Source organism: Macrotis lagotis, chromosome X, assembly GCF_037893015.1.
Source record: "Macrotis lagotis isolate mMagLag1 chromosome X, bilby.v1.9.chrom.fasta, whole genome shotgun sequence".
Classification (NCBI taxonomy): Eukaryota; Metazoa; Chordata; class Mammalia; order Peramelemorphia; family Peramelidae; genus Macrotis; species Macrotis lagotis.
In genome coordinates, this window is record NC_133666.1 from 645,690,387 (window position 1) to 645,708,926 (window position 18,540).

General features: G+C 42.8%; 2 protein-coding genes across 6 annotated transcripts in view; one reads left to right on the plus strand and one right to left on the minus strand.

The window, feature by feature from the left end:
• REEP6 (receptor accessory protein 6) overlaps nucleotides 1-12,971 on the plus strand; it is a 33,068-nt gene extending 20,097 nt beyond the window's left edge. Inside the window, exons 2-6 of one of the 2 annotated variants that reach the window (XM_074204588.1) lie at nucleotides 10,593-10,686; nucleotides 11,328-11,466; nucleotides 11,688-11,856; nucleotides 12,000-12,072; nucleotides 12,562-12,971. In XM_074204588.1, coding sequence (XP_074060689.1) covers nucleotides 10,593-10,686; nucleotides 11,328-11,466; nucleotides 11,688-11,856; nucleotides 12,000-12,072; nucleotides 12,562-12,598 — 512 coding nt within the window. In that variant the 3' untranslated portion in view covers nucleotides 12,599-12,971. The remainder of the gene's footprint in view (nucleotides 1-10,592; nucleotides 10,687-11,327; nucleotides 11,467-11,687; nucleotides 11,857-11,999; nucleotides 12,073-12,561) is intronic. The other variant, XM_074204589.1, reaches the window with a different exon arrangement.
• The window catches only part of ADAMTSL5 (ADAMTS like 5), a 28,571-nt gene continuing 10,624 nt past the window's right edge, over nucleotides 594-18,540 (minus strand). Inside the window, exons 10-14 of one of the 4 annotated variants that reach the window (XM_074204583.1) lie at nucleotides 17,640-17,850; nucleotides 17,433-17,504; nucleotides 10,408-16,919; nucleotides 5,211-6,485; nucleotides 594-1,301 (exon numbers count right to left, since the gene is read on the minus strand). In XM_074204583.1, the coding sequence (XP_074060684.1) occupies nucleotides 16,603-16,919; nucleotides 17,433-17,504; nucleotides 17,640-17,850 (600 nt within the window). In that variant the 3' untranslated portion in view covers nucleotides 594-1,301; nucleotides 5,211-6,485; nucleotides 10,408-16,602. Of the gene's footprint in view, nucleotides 1,302-5,210; nucleotides 6,486-10,407; nucleotides 17,352-17,432; nucleotides 17,505-17,639; nucleotides 17,851-18,540 lie in introns of those variants that run through there. The other 3 variants (XM_074204584.1, XM_074204586.1, XM_074204585.1) reach the window with 3 other exon arrangements.

Genomic DNA, 18,540 nt, shown 5'->3' on the forward strand with positions numbered 1-18,540 from the left:
CATTATACACTTATGATCCCCCCTTCCTTCCAGCATCCAAAACAAGAGATCTTCCATCTTTCCAAATTCCTCCTGTGAGAATGATATAGTTTCAGCTCACATGGTAAATTGGGATTTGAATAGTGAAAGACTTCTACAAAGACTCATGACTCAGTGAAAAGAGACAGAAGTGTTATTTTGCTGGCATAAGGTGATTGCCTGGGTTCTATCCCTAATGGATAAGCAACTAGCAGGAAAAAGCTGGGGTTTCTATTGGGAAACAGGTAGGGGTCACCAGGTATAGTGTAAAGGACTCTCTGCCATTGTTAGGGGGTAATAAAGCTTTGGTTTAGGTAACAGAGCTAACTAACAGTCTGTTATCATATTGACTTCTGCCTCTGGTTCCCAGTTCTTATAGAATCTTCCCTGCAGGTTGTTCTTATCTGCCTGGCAGAGTGCAGAGTACACAGATGGCTATTATCAATTCAAGGTTTCTCAGAGAGGGTAAAAAGCTTTTCCCATGCAGGTAATATCATTTTTCTATAATCTACTTTTCACAAGGTCAGTATAGCTCACGATGTTGCTGCTGCTTATTGCCTGGGAAGAATCACTCTGACCCCTGGTGATGCAGGTGTAAAAGAAAGTAAAGATTTATTAAAAGAAATTACAAGACAAAAGAAAGTAATGGGAAAGTTAAGTAGAGCTTAAAGAAAAGGTCACGTTGCTGGAAAGCTAAGAGAGTGAATCCCTGCCCCAATCTCCTTAAATTCTCTCCCAGGGTCCATGGGAGGGGTGGCAACCTGGGAGTGACCCAAGTCCCATTTTGGCAATTTTACCTTTTGTGGAGGGTTCCCTTGTGGGTGGGTGGGTTTAGTGTTTCCAGTGCATCCCCTGACCTAAAGGGAATGGAACCCAAATCAGATTGAAGGTCAGGCCCTCCCTCAGGCTGTTGTCTTAATTAGACTCGGAAGGAAGATTCCCTTAACAATGCAAACAAAAGATTTACAAAATTTGTCTCTTTGTGATCTCTTCACTCCCTGTTGTCCTTGGTTCTCTGCATCAATGATGTAATCTACTATAGAAGGGCCTAGAATTTAACTTTTTACTTTCTGCCTAGCATTTCCACAACAACATCTCCCCCCCACCTAATAGTTGGGGGACAAAGAATATGGATTTCATTTCCTGTTCAGGGTGGGTGAGGCAAAGAGTTGTTGAGGAATTGAGATACATTTGGTAGATGGCTGAGGCAGCTACTGGGGGTCACTGATGTCCAGGATGGTGTTGAGAATGGTATCCTGCTCCACTGGTTTGAGATATGTAGCCTGGAGAAAACAAATTTTACAAGAAGATTAAAGAGATTCAGGAGAAAAGTGATCAATAGATGAGTATCAGGGTCTGCAAGAAAAAAAGCCAGGAGAGGGCCAAACTAGGTGGCTTATTGGGTAAAGCACCAGTCCTGAAATTAGGAGAATCTGAGTTCAAAGCTGAACTCTGATACTTAATGACCTAGTTGTGTGACCTTGGGCAAGTCACTTAACCCCATTGCCTTGCAAAAACCAAAAAAAATAGGAGTCCCACCCAAGGGAGTATCCTGGGGAGATAAGATTCTCTTGGACCTTCTGCTTCCGTGCAGACTTTTCCATGACACACTCAGTCCAGAGTTCAACTTATTGAAAATTGGTCATACACATACAGCTATAGCAAAAAGGAAAAACAAAACAATAGATAATAAACTATGACTGGTAGTCGGTGGTTGAATCTGGATCTAACCTATATCATGTTGTATTTTCCCAATCCAAGTAGAAGTGATTGTTTTAGCATGTAGTGTCTAATCTTAATATCCTTTAATGGTTTATTAACATTCCTTGATCTCTACAATTCCAATTTTTTTAGGGTTTTTTAAATTAAAAAAAATTTTTTTACAGTTCCAATTTAAAAAAATTCTTCTATTAGCTCTAATTGAGGATTGTAGGATTCAGAAGTTCAGAACTGTGTATATTTGGGGGGAGCCTCCCCCCAGTGTCTGTCCTTTTGATAGATCTAAGGAAAAAGGTTTTGTCTGTGCAGACCTTTTCTAATGTGCATCTCAAAGAATGGCTTTCAACTTGTATATTAGAAGGTAGATTCATCCAGGAAGAGAGGAAAACTGCTCTGGTTGACACTTAGGTAAGAAGAGAGTAATCCTGGAGAAAAATCTGATTTTATCAGTTTGACACAGGAACTGACCTCTGAATAGGTCAGATAATCATCAAAGTAATTAATAACAAACAAATGGTAGAATCTGATTGTTTAGCCACCAAAAATTTTATGATTCTGTGTTCTGTCTATATAAATTGTCCCCGAAATTTTCTGCTGTTGTTGGTATTTGTAAGGATGCCATCTACCCATAGGTTTCGGTAAGATCCTAGAGAATTAAACTTCATTTAAGCTTAATTTGTTGTTTCGTTTTAGCCAAAGGAAAATTATGGTTAACAGTAGGGGAAGGTTGTATGGTACTGGAGGAGAAATTGATGTCTCCATCATAAAGATTTGAGTCCTTTTGAAAGTAAAAAAAACTCAAACTAGGCCTGGAGGTATAAAAGTTTAGGATTTTTATTTCCCAAACTTGAAAAGTTCACAGATTAAGTTTATTTTCCTGGAGAGACAGTAAGTAGCCTGAGGACAGGATTAATATCCAAGGTCTAGGTAAGTAAGGTGGCAGAGGGAAGGAATGACAGCAAAGTAGCCAGAAGAGCAGGCTGGGCTGAGACTCAAGTTTTTCAGAGTTGACCTCCTCCACCTGTAACAGTTCAGGATCGAATTCCCTGAGTTAGCTTATGTATGACATTAGCTAGTATCAGTAGATTGGTTCTTGTCCTTCTTTATCAAAGAAGACCAAAGACCAAAATGTCACCTGTTTGAGACAAATTACAGTGTGTCTGACTCAGGCAGATGAGACATGAGCTCGTAATGCTCTCCCCCAGATTAGGAACAAATAGTCCATGTGAACACCTGGGGTGGGTATTCTAAACTTATAGATGTCACATTTCCCTTGAGCTGCTTCCATTCTGCCTTCCTCATAGAGTACAGCCCCCTCACTGATGAGGGCACACTATGCTGGGCGGTCCGGGCAGTCCTGTGCCACTGTCTCAAAAGCTGTGCAATCAATTCTTAGGACATTAGCTGTATCAGTAGATTAATGACTTAATGATTCATCAGATAGCCTTTCTTAAGACTTAAAAGAACAAAAATCAAACATTGTTCCAAAGACTTGTACTCTAAATAAAAAACTTTCTTTAAACACAGCTTAAGGCTTGATAGTTATTTTCTTCTCTTGAGTTGCAATAAGCAGTAACAGTTTACTGTTTGAATACTGTTTGAATACTGATTCAAACACTTTTAAAAAATTTCACTTAGAATTTATCACTAATTTTTCTTTCCTGTTCAGATTTGTGCTGAGGTAAATACCAAATCATTAGAATATTAAACAGAAGCTTACAGATCTACATATAGTAAGCCACATTTACTGTTTAGAATTTCATGACTTAAAGTTGGCTCATTTCCCAGGACTGGTTGACCTTGCTCATACTAACCCAACAGGAACCCCAGAAAAGAGAACTGGTTTTGCTGTCCCCTGCCTGTCTACTCATTTATCCGGTGATAGGCTATAATCTTTGATCTTTAGTTTTCAACATTATGACAATAACTTCAAATAATTTAAATTTTTCATATGAAGTAGTTGTAGATGTAATACTTTTTTTTTTTTTAGTTTTTTTTGCAAGGCAAATGGGGTTAAGTGGCTTGCCCAAGGCCACACAGCTAGGTAATTATTAAGTGTCTGAGACCAGATTTGAACCCAGGTACTCCTGACTCCAGGGCCGGTGCTTTATCCACTGCGCCACCTAGCCTCCCAAGATGTAATACTTCTTAATTTTAGTCAAAGGTGGTGGAAAAATCCAGGCAGTTAAAAAACAGGGACTGACAGCATAGCTGATTTAAAAATAATTTCCCAATGATTTTTCTATTCTTTCAAACCATACTAAATAATATCCAAGTTGTAGAAACCATAACTTGTGCATAAGTGTACCAATTTGTACATTGTCCTAAAATTAATATTACTTGAAACAAAATTCATTATTGATCAAATAATACCTTCTATAAATGCATGACCAAATTTCCTTACCAGCATCTGTCTCCATTAGCATCATAATATACTATTGACATTCTAGAAATCATACAAAATTATCAGTTACAAAGCCTTCATCCTTAATTAAGGCCAAAATAATAATATATTCTTTTAAGTGTTTACCTTTTGCTTGGCCATTTACAATCATAGAAGGGTGAGGTAACTTGCTTCATCAGCCAATTAACAAATTTCAAATCCATGCATTTTCCAAATTTGTCTTAATGCCAAATAACAAATATTAATTAAAGTATGCCAAATCTGGACTTATAACAACCTAATTTCTAACATATTCCTGTTTACAAACACATGGTGGATAAAGACAAATTTTATGACTGCTTTTCTGACTTAAGGGACTTAAGGAATTTGCTCTTTTGCTGATAGGTTATATATAGTCAGTTCTCCAAATAACAACCAGAGAATAACTAAAAGCCTTTCCACAGAGCATATAAATGGTAACGTATTTTTCTTTGCCTTTTTCCTTCATCCACTAGAAATAACCTCACATTAAATCTCTATATTGACTCATATGAATATATCAAACACAATAAATATATCTTTTGGGCAAAATATGCTGGTGGATTCTTGTGCAACGAGTTTTCCTTGTCACAGATAAGTCTTCATAAAGATTTATGACTTAGTTGCCTCTAAAAATTCATTTTTTTCCTTTCAAGATTTTCTTTGGGGGCAGCTAGGTGGCACAGTGGATAAAGCACTGGCCCTGGAGTCAGGACTACCTGGGTTCAAATCCGGTCTCAGACACTTAATAATTACCTAGCTGTGTGGCCTTGGGCAAGCCACTTAACCCCACTTGCCTTGCAAAAAAAAAAAAAAAGATTTTCTTTGTAAATCAATTTTAAATCTTATGCATTCTAATCTTTCCAATGTTGTAGTTTATCAGTTACATCTGAATCTTTATTCTAAATGGCATTACACAAAATCTCAATTTTTGATTATAATACTTTATTTAACATAAATGCTTTATGTCCCAAAGCATTTCATTTTATGAGATTTATCATTTGACAATAGCAGGTTTTCTATCCATGGTGAAGACCACAATGAGACTCACCTCTAGCAGTGGCCTGGAGAGGGAAAGATAGGTGGCCTGTGGCTGCGCATCCACCACCATAAGGGCCCTATCCCGCAGACCCTAAAAGAATGAGATCTCTGGGTTTCACTTGCCACATCATATTCACACAGACCCAGGTCCTTGGGACGCCTGCCACTCCACATTTCTGAGAATGAAATCTCTGGAATGCCGGCAATACAATATTTCCCCTCCTCCCCCTGCCCCCAATACTGTCCTGGGCAAGGGCAGACAGCGGGACTCAAATAGTACTGTTACTACACAGGTCGGCTGTAACAACAGATCTCCAGGAGAGGATGAACTTAGGTCTTGTACCTGGGTAGAGGGTGACTTAACCAAAAAAACGCTTATCTGAGAGTCAGTGGGTACTAAATGATGCACTTGGGGCTCACTAAGTTAGGGTTTGAATAGTGAAGACTCATGACTCAGTGATAAGGAAGAAGTTTTATTTCACAGTTCAGGTATAAGATGATTTCCTATGGGCTCTATCTCTAAGGGATAAATCAGCAGAAGAAAAAGCTAGGGTTTCTATAGGCGTACAGGGTCTAGAAATGAGTAGGGGGTCTATGCAGGATTTATGTCTGGGTGTTCAGGGTAACAAAGGCTCATTTTAGGTAACAAAAAGCTAGCAGTTTGTTATGTTGGGCTTCTGTCTCTGGTTCCCTGTCCTTGTAGAACCCTCCCAGTGAGTCCCTATCAGCTTGGCAGAATACAGAGTATACAGATGACTGTTATCAATTCAAGGTTAGGTAGAGGGAGGCAGTTTCTCAGAGAGGAGAGAAAGTTTTTCCCATGGAGGTAATATCATTCTTCTATAATCTACTTTTCACAAGGTCAGTGTAGCTCATGATACAGTCTACTATAGAAAAGCACAGAATTTAACTATTTGCTTTCTTCCTGGCATCTCCATGGCAACAAGAATATACTCCCTGTTGCTTCCCAATTCTTTTGGGAGTTCTTCCTTAGATCCTTGTTGTAATGAAAGGATTATTTTACTTTTTTGCTTCTAGTTCTGCCCTTGGGGGGGTGGTAATATTATCATTCTCCCCTTCTACAAGTGGGGAACCTAAGGCAGATAAAGATCAGGTGACTTGTCCAGGGTCACACAGCTAGTAAGTATCTGAGCTCAGTTTTCAACTAACTCCATTATTTCTGACTCCCATCCTAGCACAGTTGTCTCCACTAAACATGAAGACTTGAACCTGAGACACTTGTTAACTGTGTAACTGAGGGAACCTGTGGCTTCAGTTTCTTCATCTGCAAAAAAAAAAAATAGATAATGAGAGCATCTACCAGAGGGTTTTATGAGCAACAGCATTAAAGTGTATATGTAAAGTGCTTTACAAATATTAGAAATTTTGAAGCTCATTTTAGGCCCTGAAGATAGAAAGGCACAATGGAGTTCCCTGCTCTCATAGATCTTTTACATTTTACTATGAATGTGAGTGCTTCTCCAACTGGGCAGGTAGCAAGGAGTTGATGAAGCCTCAGTTTCTGTGAGGAAACTTCTCTGTGAAATGGGCATAACAATAACATCTACCTCATAGGCTGTTGTAAGGATCAAATGAGATAATGTGTATTTCCTAAATTCCAGATCCTGTGCTAAGATAGAAGCTTCTGACCTCGGGGTATTCTAATAAGAGAATCCATGGAAAAATAAATACTGAGTAGATGAAAGTAACCTTAGAGCTAGGCAGCTCAATGGAGAGTAACCCTGAACCTGGAGACTTGAGTTCAAATCTATCTTCAGAGAAGCCTGGAGGGATTTGCATGAACTGATGTTGAGTGAGATGAGCAGAACCAGAAGAACATTGTACACTCTAAAGCAACATGGGGGTGATCAACCATAGTGGACTTGCTCATTCCATCAGTGCAACAATCAGGCACAGTTTGGGGCTTTCTGCAATAGAGAATGCTATCTGTAGCCAGAGAAAGAATTGTGGAGTTGAACAAAGACCAAAAAGACTGTTACCTTTAATTAAAAAAAAAACTCGTTATTATGTAATTTTGCTATCTCTTATACTTTTATTTTTTTTCTTAAGGATATGATTTCTCTCATCACATTCAACTTAGATCAATATATACCATGGAAACAATGTAAAGACTAACAGACTGCCTTACGTGGGGAGTGGGAGGAGGGAAGCGAGATTAGGGGAAAAATTATAAAATTCAAAATAAATGAATTTTTTTAAAAGACTTAAAAAAGAGTTGGGGGTTGGGAGGGAGAATGAACAAGTGCAAAGGCTGGGAGGTAGGAAATGGAGTATCCTGTTCAAGGAATACCATGTGGGCCAGGTTAGCTGGTTCATGGAGAAGATCAGAATGAAAGAAGACTGGAAAGGGAGGAATGGTCTCTATCCCTAAACCAGCCAAGGCTCATTCTCTTGAGTACTTGGTTTTTCCTCTATAGATTGAGTTTTATTATACACTACTCAGTGAAGAAGGTGTCAAGGCATTTCAACTTTCCCCTTCCTACTGGAACACCTGGGGGTGGAGAATGAGGCCTGGCATCCATAGACAATGATTTCCTCTTTTATTTTAATCATTCCCTCACTGTTGTGAACCTTGGCCTAGCATGATGACAAGCAAGAGTTATTGGGTAAGTTACTTTAATCAAGGAATCCATAAGCATGAAAAATACCCAATCTCTTGCTGGCTGTGCTTGAGGTTGTACTTTGCATTATTGAGCTCAGTGCATTGATAGTCCACAAACAAGTAAACCCAACCCAGGTTTTGATGTGCTCTGTGAAATTCCCATCTCATCTCTAGAAAAATCATTTGTGAATCAATTGTAAAAAGTTTCATCTGGGGTGGCCTTGCTGTGCAATCTTTTGCATTTATCATTCTGATACAGATTTTTTAAAAAAAGACAAAAAACATTTATTGAGTGCTTATTAAATATGCCAGATATGTTGCTATTAAAAATGGTGAGAATAAGAAGAAAAGCAAAACAAAACCAAAAACTGGTGTATCCCTCACATTCTACTGGGGGAGAAAAGCAGTGTGTATGAATCAATACTTACTGATCCTATCTTGTACCTTCTCTAGATTTATCCCACCACCCTAATTATTTAATATCAAGATTTCTTAAAAACAGATGCTTTGATGCTTTCAAAAATTGAACCACATGCAGCAAAGATTTCTTCTCTTTATACTTGGTCTGGTCCACTGGCTCCACCCAAATTCACCTTTTTTTCTTATAGCCTACTGGTATCCATAATCCAAATATAGTCAGGTCTTCCTGTGTGGCATAGAGAATAGAGTGATGCAAAGAGGCTCTTCCTGAATTCAAATCCAGCCTCAGACTCTCACTAGCTATGTGACCATTGGAAAGTCACCTAGCCATGTCCGTCTCCATTTCCTCATCTGAAAGTAAGCTGGAGAAGGAAATTGCAAAACCACTCCAGTATCTTGTCAAGAAAACCTCAAACAGGGTCATGAAGAATTGGTCACAACTAAAAATGACTGAACAATAAATCCCCTGTTATTGGTGATAAATATAAGCTAATGAAAAATCTTGAGAGATTTCACTTGTTCTAGTTTCATCTAGAAATCCTTTTGGGATCATCAGGTATCATTAGATAGTTCCACACCAAATTCTTCTCAAACCTTTCTAGTCACCCTTTGTTGCTCTTCATTGATCTCCCAACTTCCTCCAGGATAAGTTTAAACCAGAGTTGTCCTTGAAGACAGTATTTTTCCCCTTTGGTCAGGAGGTCTGGACTGAAACAGTTTTTGGACCTTTCTGACCTCCTTATCTTGTCAATTGCTGTATCCCATTTAATCTTCTGAAGGAATAGATGATCTTTTGGTAGATCAGACTAGTAGGGCTGTTATATCTTTCTTGGTCCCCTTCTTACTGTTTCTTTTGACCCTTTCTCTTTAGTACTGATGCTCTGACTACACATAGACCATCAGCTACCAAACCTATGGATAAACTCTTCCATTGGTAACCAGTCCTTTCCTTTAGCTAAGATTTAGTGAGTTTAATATCTTTATGTGAGTTGTCATTTGGTACTCACCAAGTATAGGGCCCATTTGCTCCATTTTTTTTAAAGAAGGCTCATGAGATGAGTTACAAGGAAACTGAGCAGCCTACAAGTCACACACACACACACACATACACATTCTGACATCATTTGGAAGAGCTTGTCAGGTTCACCATGAACTTTCCTGACCTTCATGATTCTTTTGTTTTTGTTTTTTTTTTTTGTAAGGCAAAGGGGTTAAGTGACTTGCCCAAGGCCTCACAGCTTAAGTGTCTGAGGTCAACTCTGAACACAAGTTGTCCTGACTCCAGGGCACGTGCTCTATCCATGGAGCCACCTAGCTGCCCCCCCCCCCCTTTTTGCTTCTAACCAATCCAAGGCAATGTGACCACATATGCTGTGAAATTATTTTTCACAAAAAATTAAGTTTTGTCCTTGAGTACAGAATAAAACTTAACTATTAAGAGTCAGGTACTGTGGAGCAAAAACAGTCCCTACTTTCCAGGAGCTTAGGTCTAATGGGAGAGACAATATACCAAAAAAAACTGTAAATATAAATAGATGGTAATAGATGAGAATGTTGATATTGAGAAAATTCAGTCCCTCCAATTCTATGGCAGCATTGTTGGTCATTGAACAAAGATAGCTGTTTAGGCCACCAGTAGTTATAGAATCTTAGCAACCTTCTGTTCCCTTTTCTGCCCTGGTCACCCAGGATTAAGGGCCGTTTTGTAATTTTACTTTTTTTCACAAGCTGCCAACCAGTTGATCATTTTTTTTTAGGGTTTTTTTTTTCCAAGGCAATGGGTTTAAGTGGCTTGCCCAAGGCCACATGGCTAGGTAATTATTAAGTGTCTGAGGCCGGATTTGAACTCAGGTACTCCTGACTCCAGGGCTGGTGCTCTATCCCCTGTGCCACCTAAGCACCCCCGTTGATCACTTTCTGATGAGATGTCTCTTGGTCTTCAGGGCTGGTCCCTGGGCAGATTTAACCTGTGATCAGGATTGTACCTGGAACTTGGAGCTCAGGCACTACACAACAGACTCTGACAGTTGTCAAAGCTGGGAGGAAGGGCCTTAGAACACAAAATGGTGGAGCTCTTAGGACCCTTAGAACTTCTAATGTCAGTTCAGGGGCCCTGATTCTTTCATTTTTAGAGATAAAGCAATGTTGGGGGGGTAGGTAGTACCTTGTCCAAGTGAGGGTACAGAGCTGGTGTCTGAATCCAGGTCTTCTGACTTCAAATCCAATATTCCTTCTACCTTACCTTGTGTGATAGGAAGGCAGGGGGATATAGATAATGTAAGTTTGCTCCTGAAAGCTCTTCCTGATGAATTTACATAATCCCCTCCCCCAATCCTTACTTCCCTGCAGGTTTCATTGCTTTCCTGGGCCTTTATCTCATCTTTGGCTATGGTGCCTCCCTGATCTGCAATCTCATCGGATTCATCTACCCAGCATACGCCTCGTGAGTGTGAACCCTTGCTAGGAATTAACCCTTGGCTAAGCAAGGGAATGGGTTTGACTGGTCCAGGTTGATGGAGACCGTCCCATGCATCACCCCTAGAGGGTCCTTGCACATATAAACACTTAAACCAGAAGACTGGTCCACCTGAAACATGTTAGAAACTGCCTTATAGGAGAAGTTCCAAAGAGGGTACTTTGGGAAAGATAGGAGGAAAAATGGGGGCTCTAACTCTCAACAAGTCCAGGATCTTGGGAGGAAGACACCAGACTGACCAGTAAGGTAGACTGTTCAGAGAAGAGGGCCAGATTTGGCTGACTGGTGACTTAAAGAACAGTCTTTGTAAGGTCTAGCCTTATGCTGGCACTTATTTGTTCCTTACAACTCAGATGCGCCCTGCAGCAGATCTAAGTGCTGTCTGGGTGCTAGATGATCCAGGGAGGATTCCTGCAAGGGAGTGAATTAGACTTTTTAGAGGAAAGGATGGATGGTAAATTGGGAAAAAGAAACCCAAAAACCCTTTGGGCCCCTCCACTCCAGTGCCTTTTCCCTCTGGGACTTCTTGGTTGAAGTCCCCAAATCCAAGCCCTTGCATGAGTAGGCAAGAGTCCTTGGCACCCATTCCTTTTTTTTCTTTCCCACAGCATCAAGGCCATTGAAAGCCCCAACAAAGATGACGATACCACTTGGCTGACCTACTGGGTGGTGTACAGCATATTTGGCCTGGCTGAGTTTTTCTCTGACATCTTCCTTTTCTGGTTCCCCTTCTACTATGTAGGGAAGGTACTAGTGGGATGGATGGGGAACTGTGGGTGGTAAAGGATGGGGGAGGGGTCTTTTCTAGTTCTGAGAGTGGAGGGATGGGGGGATCTAAAAGTCAATTCTGATGTAGGGTTGCCTCAGGGGAGTCCCTTGGGTGAGGTGGGGGTGGGGAAATCATAGGAAGGGAGTGACAGCAAAGGGTTCCAAGTGAGCCACACCAATTCTCACCCCATCTTGTCCAGTGTGTCTTCTTGCTGTGGTGCATGCTTCCAATGGCCTGTAATGGCTCCCAGATCTTGTATCGTCGCCTGATCCGCCCCATCTTCCTAAGACATCAGGCTTCCATGGACAGCCTGGTGAATGACCTGAGTGGACGAGCCCTAGACACAGCAGCCAATTTGACCCGGGAAGGTGAGAGAGACCCTTTCCCATTCCTTCTCTCCATTCACCATTACCTGCCTTTGGCCTCTTGCTTGGACACTCAGCCTTGCTTCTGCTTTCTTCTTTCTTACTGTCTGTCTGTCCCTGTTTTCTGTCATGCTCTCGGGATCCAGTCCTTCAGACTTTGGCTCATAGTCGGACATTGCTGAACGTCCATGGAGCTTCTCAGGTCTCTCCAGAGGTCCAGTATGTAACTCCTTTCCCATCCCATACCAATGGTGTCAGGACCCAGATAGGAGAGGGAGGGAAAACCAGAGGGAATTCATGAAAAGAAGTTTGTAGTGAAAGAAGGAAAGGGCTTGACCTGGGAGTCAGGAGGACTGTTTTTTGCCTCAGCTGTGCAACTAATTCATTTTGTGTCTTAAATGATAGTGGTGATAGGGAATAGGTGAGGAGGGCCCCTCCAGCTCTTCCCTTGAGGCAGCTCCACTGAGGACCATTCTCCAGTTTGGGTATGGGGGGGGTGACAGGTCCCTTTTTTTCTGTTTGGCTTTTGAGTCCAGCAGCTTTTCCTTCTCCAACCTCCCACCTTTCCATTTCCCTGAGCTTTTGTCTGGTCTCCCAGTTCCCCCACCTATGCTTCCCATCACAAGTTCTCTTCCCCTAGTCTCTATTTAGCACCCCTAGTACAGCCCCCCCCCCCCCACAATCTCATCTTTGTCCCCCTTCCCCCAGCAACCAATGCAGGAATGATTCATCCACTGAAGATTAAGTGACGAGATCATCTCTGAGCCAGAGGCTTCAAGTAACTGGACATCCTCCACCAGGGACCATGGCCCCCAATGCTGGCTCATGTCTTAAGCAGCTGATCCCTCCCAGCTGCATCTCCCCAACTCCACCTTCTTGGACTTTAGGGCATTAGAGAAGTCTCTGGATGTGGGGGGGGGGGGGCTCTGCCCATCTAGGTTCTATCAGCCTCGACCAAGGGCCCTGTTGGTGCCCAGAATTCTCTTAAGTATACTATTGACCATCTATCTGCCTCTGGCCCCCTAGACTCACCACTGGTCTCCCCATAGGTTGCTAGATGTGTCCTGGCTATCCCAGCTGCCTATGTATTAAAAAAAAAAAATCCTACACAGGCCAAACTTGTTTGACCTCACAGTATTTTTGTTGTATTTTTTGTTGAGGTGGAGACAGGGGAATGGAAGGTGAAGGGAATATTATTAGTTAGAAAGATCTGAGCTGTCTTTGGTGGGAAAGGGTTGAGAGTATTCGGTTCTGACATTTTGTAATGTAAAATTCTTGGTTCAACCTAGCCACCAGCAAGGATCCTCCATCAACATGGACCCTTTATCAACATTATCAGTCAGGCCCTGAAAGGATTTGTTCTGCTACATCTAACCACCAGAGGGTGCCATGGCCCAATCTAACTCTCTACCTATCAAATCCTTGTAGTCCTGCTTTCTGCCCCAGCTCTACATGAGAAACAGGAATCTTAAAGTTAAAAAGAACCTTGGATACCTCCCCTCTTCTTTTAGGCCATCAGAGTTAAATGATTTGCCCAGATCACACAGCTGGTAAGCGGCTGAGGCTAGATTGGAACTTAGGACCTCCTGACTCCAGGTCAGGAGTTTGGGGTAACTGTAGGGAAAATACTTTGGTCATACAGCTGAAAAGTGGCACAATTAGCTTTGGAGGAGAAAGGGGAACACTGGGAAGAAGACTGAGACATTTCAGAAGACTTTAAAAGTATTGGGGCAGACATGCTATATTTACATTTTCTTGGCTTCCTAGCTTCTCCACCAGTGGAGGCAAGTGATTTCTGAAGAATAGGTCTTTCTTCCCAAGAATTGACTCCATTAAGGCAGGCAGCAGGGAATAGCATGTGACCCCAGAGCCCCCCCAAACAGTATGGGGTGCATGCTGATACCCTTTTGATTACTGGGCAGACTCTGGTTATTTAGGGTTGCCCTGAAACAGGGTGGGTTTGAGCAAAAGATGGGCCCAGCTGCCTGTCGCCCCAGGCAGTTTCTGGCTCTTGCCTCGGTCCAGGGCCCCACCTCATCCACTCCCCAGAGGCCATTTGTGTGAAGAGGATGACAATTTGTTCCATTGTCAGGGAGGGGAGCTTGGATAATCCAAACATAAATAATCCCCTACATCAGAATGTTTTAAGTGGTTAATACTACATGGGTGGATAGAACCCTTTCCACCCCTGTTCTTCAACTTTAATCCTCATGCTGGGAAATCTTTGCCAAATCATCTTTTCCCCAGTAAATTTAAACCTCCAGATATCTCATTATTTAGCTGGAGATTAAGCTCCTCCCCAGAGATAGCTCCATGTGTGTAAAAGTATGGCTTGGTGGGGAAGAGGGTGTGTAAGGAAAAAGACAGGCTGGAAACCCAGAGAGAAGCAGTGCATTGTAGGAAAATATAGGCTATAGGCCAAGTTTGAAAGGAACAGAAGATTTGGGCCTTACCTAGGTTACCTATTTCAGGGTTGAGAAGTCAGATTAAGTGTCTATGTGAGGCTTCCTGCTTTCTAGAGGTAACTAGGTGGTGCAGTGATCAAACTTGATCTCAGGCACTAGCTATGTGACCTTAGTCTAATCACAAGTCTCAGCCTCAGTTTCTTTGACTGTAAAATGGTGATGCTAATAGCACTTACTTCCCAGGGTGGTTGTGAAGATCAAATGAGCACAACACATTGCTTGGTACATGACTGGCTTGTTCTCTTCCTTTCCCCTTAAATGTGAAAGCCTTCCTTTGCCATGCTGTTGGCAAGTATGAGTGCATTCATTGCACATTTAGGCAGAGAATATCCATGGAGGAAGGGCCACCTAAAAATCCCCTCTACAACCAAAAGTCTCTGAACCCTTACTTTTATACAAGTCCAGTGACAGGAAGCTCACTATTCACCTTTGCACTTTAGGGTACTTTTTTTTTAAAGGCAATTGTCTTTAAATGACATGCCTAAGGTCACACAGCTACTATCTGAGGTCCATATTTGAACTAGGGTCCTCCTGATTCCAGGACCAGTGTGCCACCTAACTGTTCCTGGATACTTCTAATTAGAGAAATGTTCATAGGGAACTTTCTCCACCAGCGTAGGTATGCTGCCCTTTTATGATTTTAATGGATGAATGCCAGGGAATTACCAGAGACCATGTGATGTCACATAGTGCCTAAGGTAGAATCTGAACCCACATTGCCCAGTCCTCTGAGCTTCAACTTCCACTTTTTGCTCCCAGCTCTGCCCACTGGGTCCTAGCAGAACAAGACTAACCCCTCTTCCGGATGGCAACCCAAATGAAATATTTATGAATGATAGTGATATCTGTCCCTGTCCCAAAATGCTGGTGTTAAGGAAGATGGTTTACATATATAGTACAAGGTTCCTGCCATCCTTGAGCTTCAAGCCTAGCCAAGGATGATATGTGACAAGGGATGAAGGCATACTATCACAGGGGTGGACCACACCCTCTGACAAGTGCCTTAGAGGTATAAAGCAATGAGAAGTCTGAGTGGGAGGGAGAAAGAGAATCAAGGAAGGTTTCCTAGACAATTTGGCACTCCAGTTAGGTTTTAAAGGATGGGCAGGATTTCAATAGGTCTTAAGATTTGTGTTATATGACTTCACATGTATCATCACTTGCCTTCTCAATAGGTGGGGGAGGAGCTGGAGAGAGAATTTGGAACTCAGAATTAATGTCTGAAAAACAACTTATGTGCTGTACACCCCACTAATGTTTGTATTGCCAAGGAACATGTTTCCTCATATCCTAAATTAATTATTAGATCTAATTGAGTCTGGCTCCTAAAGCTGTTACATCCTCTTTCCACTCCTCAACTCCCTTTCAAATTATCCTGGCGTAACCTCTCATCTCACCCTATCCAAGAGCTATCGAGGCAGCCTTACTTGGCTACAATCTTGAGTGATGTCATTCCTCCCAAAAGGAACCCCCTCCCTCATTCATCATCTTCCACAAACTGGCTCCAACCTACTTTTCCAGGTGTCATAGATTGTTCCAGCAAATCCGGATGCCCTCCCCCTCCCAACTCTGCCTCAGTTCTTCCTGTCCTCCATTTCTGGTAGAGGGGCTTTCTTTTCTCCTCTCATTTTCTGTCTGTTAAAATATTGAAGGCTCAGCCCAGGTGGTGTCTCCTCCCAGAATCCTTCCCTAATTCTCCAGGTCAAGATGACATCTTCTTCAAATTTCTCCTGGCACTTTGCCTGGTTTACTCTCCTTTACCATGATCTCATTCTCCCTCATCAAAATGGTATAAATGTCCTTATCCCTATTAGATTGTAGACTCCTAAGTAGCAGGGTCTACGTATCCCACAGAGGCTCTTCCTTGTTCAAAGCAAGTGCTAAAAAATTTTCTGAGTGATTGACAGTGAAGTGTGGCTTGCATTTGGTTGTCTTGTGCTTGTGGATTGACCTCCATGATATCCAAATTGTGTTACTGTATTGTGACATCTGGTGCTCTGAAGGTTGGAGAAAAATTCAGGGTCCAGAGGGAAGCCAGGGGACAAAGAAGAGCCAGTTCTGCTTCTTCCTGATGATGGGACAATCATGGGCAAAAGGGCAGAATAGGGAAATCAATCTGGCTCCCCTAGGCCCATGCCCTGGAAGAATCCCCCTGGAGCACTACCATTCTAGACAGCATTATTGTGGAATGGGTCAACTCTTTTCCTGGGACTCTCAGTAGGCCCATGCCTGGGCAGTCTGCTGGGCTAGGTGTGGCCCTCTCCAGAGGTTGGACAGGGTGGCCTCAGCCTGGTCGTGGAGCCGGGGGACAATGCCTGGCTACCTCCCGGATGCGGGTATCTTCTCTGGGAGTCCAGGGCCTGGCGTAACCAGCATGGGGCAGCAGCAGTCGGTCCAGGGTACCCTCATAGTTGATGTGTCTCTGGGCAGCCACCAAGTATTCTCCTCGAGGCACCAGCAGGGGGCAGGGGCAGGCCCCTGGGGCCCAGAGAAACTCCCTTCGCTCTAGTGGGGTCCAGTTCTTGTAAGAGTGTTGCACCTGAATATCATACCGGGTCTCCTCACCCAAACGGAGCCGTGCCAGGACCCGGGCCCGGAATACTGTGGGTATCAGCAATTGGGCAGACTCAGGAATTTGGAGAGGAGTTTATCCAGCCCCCTTATTTGTAGAGAGAATCAGAAAGGATAACCCAGCAAGTCAGCAGCAGAGAGGATAGGAAAAAGACAGGGCAGAGCTCCTTCCTCATTTAGAATATTTTCCAGACCTGATAAATCTTACAGAAAGGGAAACTGACACCTGAAGGGGTTTGTGTGATTTGTCCAGAACCAATGCCAAGGTTGGGCAGCAAAGGGGAATGGAGTTCAGTGCAAGGGGAAAACACTCAAATTTGAATCAGTGTAAGCTCTGATTACTCCTCAGGTGACCTAGGGCGAGTTTTAATTTTGTTTTCTTCTTCTGAAAAGAGGTTGAATTATCTAAGGTGCCTTTGAGTGATAAAACCTAAGGAATCTGTAAATCCAGGGGGCCCGAACCTAAGGTGAGAAGAGATGGCAGTTGGAGTGGGGATAGGAAGTATGAGGCCAAGAACACATGGAAGGAGGGGGGAATCTTACCAAAGTCACTCCTGCAGTAATGAAGCAGACGCTGGCTCCGTCCCTTGGCACCTGGACATGACTGGCAGGTCTCTACAGTTGGCAATGAAGTAGTGGGGGTGGGGGAGAGACACAAATGGATTCTGATCCCAGTTTCTGGGGAAGGGGAAATGAGAGGAGGAGGATCTTCCCTGCTTCCCTACTCAGTTAAGGGAAAGGGAGACCCACCTGTTTCAATGGGCTGCTCCCGAGGTGGGGAGAATCCTGGAGAGGAGGGGGCTGGCCCGGTCCAAGTTGAGGCAGGCTCTTGGGGCCCCACCTCCACCTCCCGAGTCTGTGGCTGCCTTAGAGGACTCCTGTAGCTCTGCAGGGCATAATAGGCATCCCTTGGCAGCCAGAACTCAAAGTCAATGCCTGGGTTGGGCTCTTGGAAGAGAACCTAGGGGAGCAGAGAGGCTCAGATTCCCCATTTATACCTTCTCCTGAGCACCAGCCTCCATTCTGGGGCAGATTTCTCCCCAAATGATCACTATTTTCCTCTTTCAATCAAATCATCCTAATGCCTATATAAGGCAGGCATCTGTTCTGTAATTAAAAGCAGTACAATCAATCAACCAACAAGCATTTTATGACCATGAGATTATCACTATACAAAGAGAACAGCCCTAGCCCCCAAGAATTCCACATTCTAACTGGTTCTAGTTCAGTACCATGGAGAGAGCTGCCAGCCTGGGAGTCAGAGCTGAGTCCTGGATTCAAGTTCTGACTAAATTCACTCTAATCTAGGGCTTTCTAGGCCTCCATTTCCCCATCTGTGTCCATTGCAGGGGTGGAAGTAGATGGTTTGTACGTTCCATTCTTATTCTGAGAAGCAGATATAAGGCCTGTGCTTGAATCCAGACTAACATTTGCTGGCTACCTAAAGCTAAAGGATTCTTTGAGCTTCAGTCCCCTGGTCAGTCAACAGTATATAAGATCCCATGCCTTGCTTTCTTTCCAGAATGATTCTGGCTATGGGATCAATAAATAGAAAATTTCAACAGAACATTAAGATTTGAAAAGGAAATTGGAAGTAGCCCCATTTTATAGATGAAGAAATGGAAGCACAGAGGATTTAACCAGGATTCTC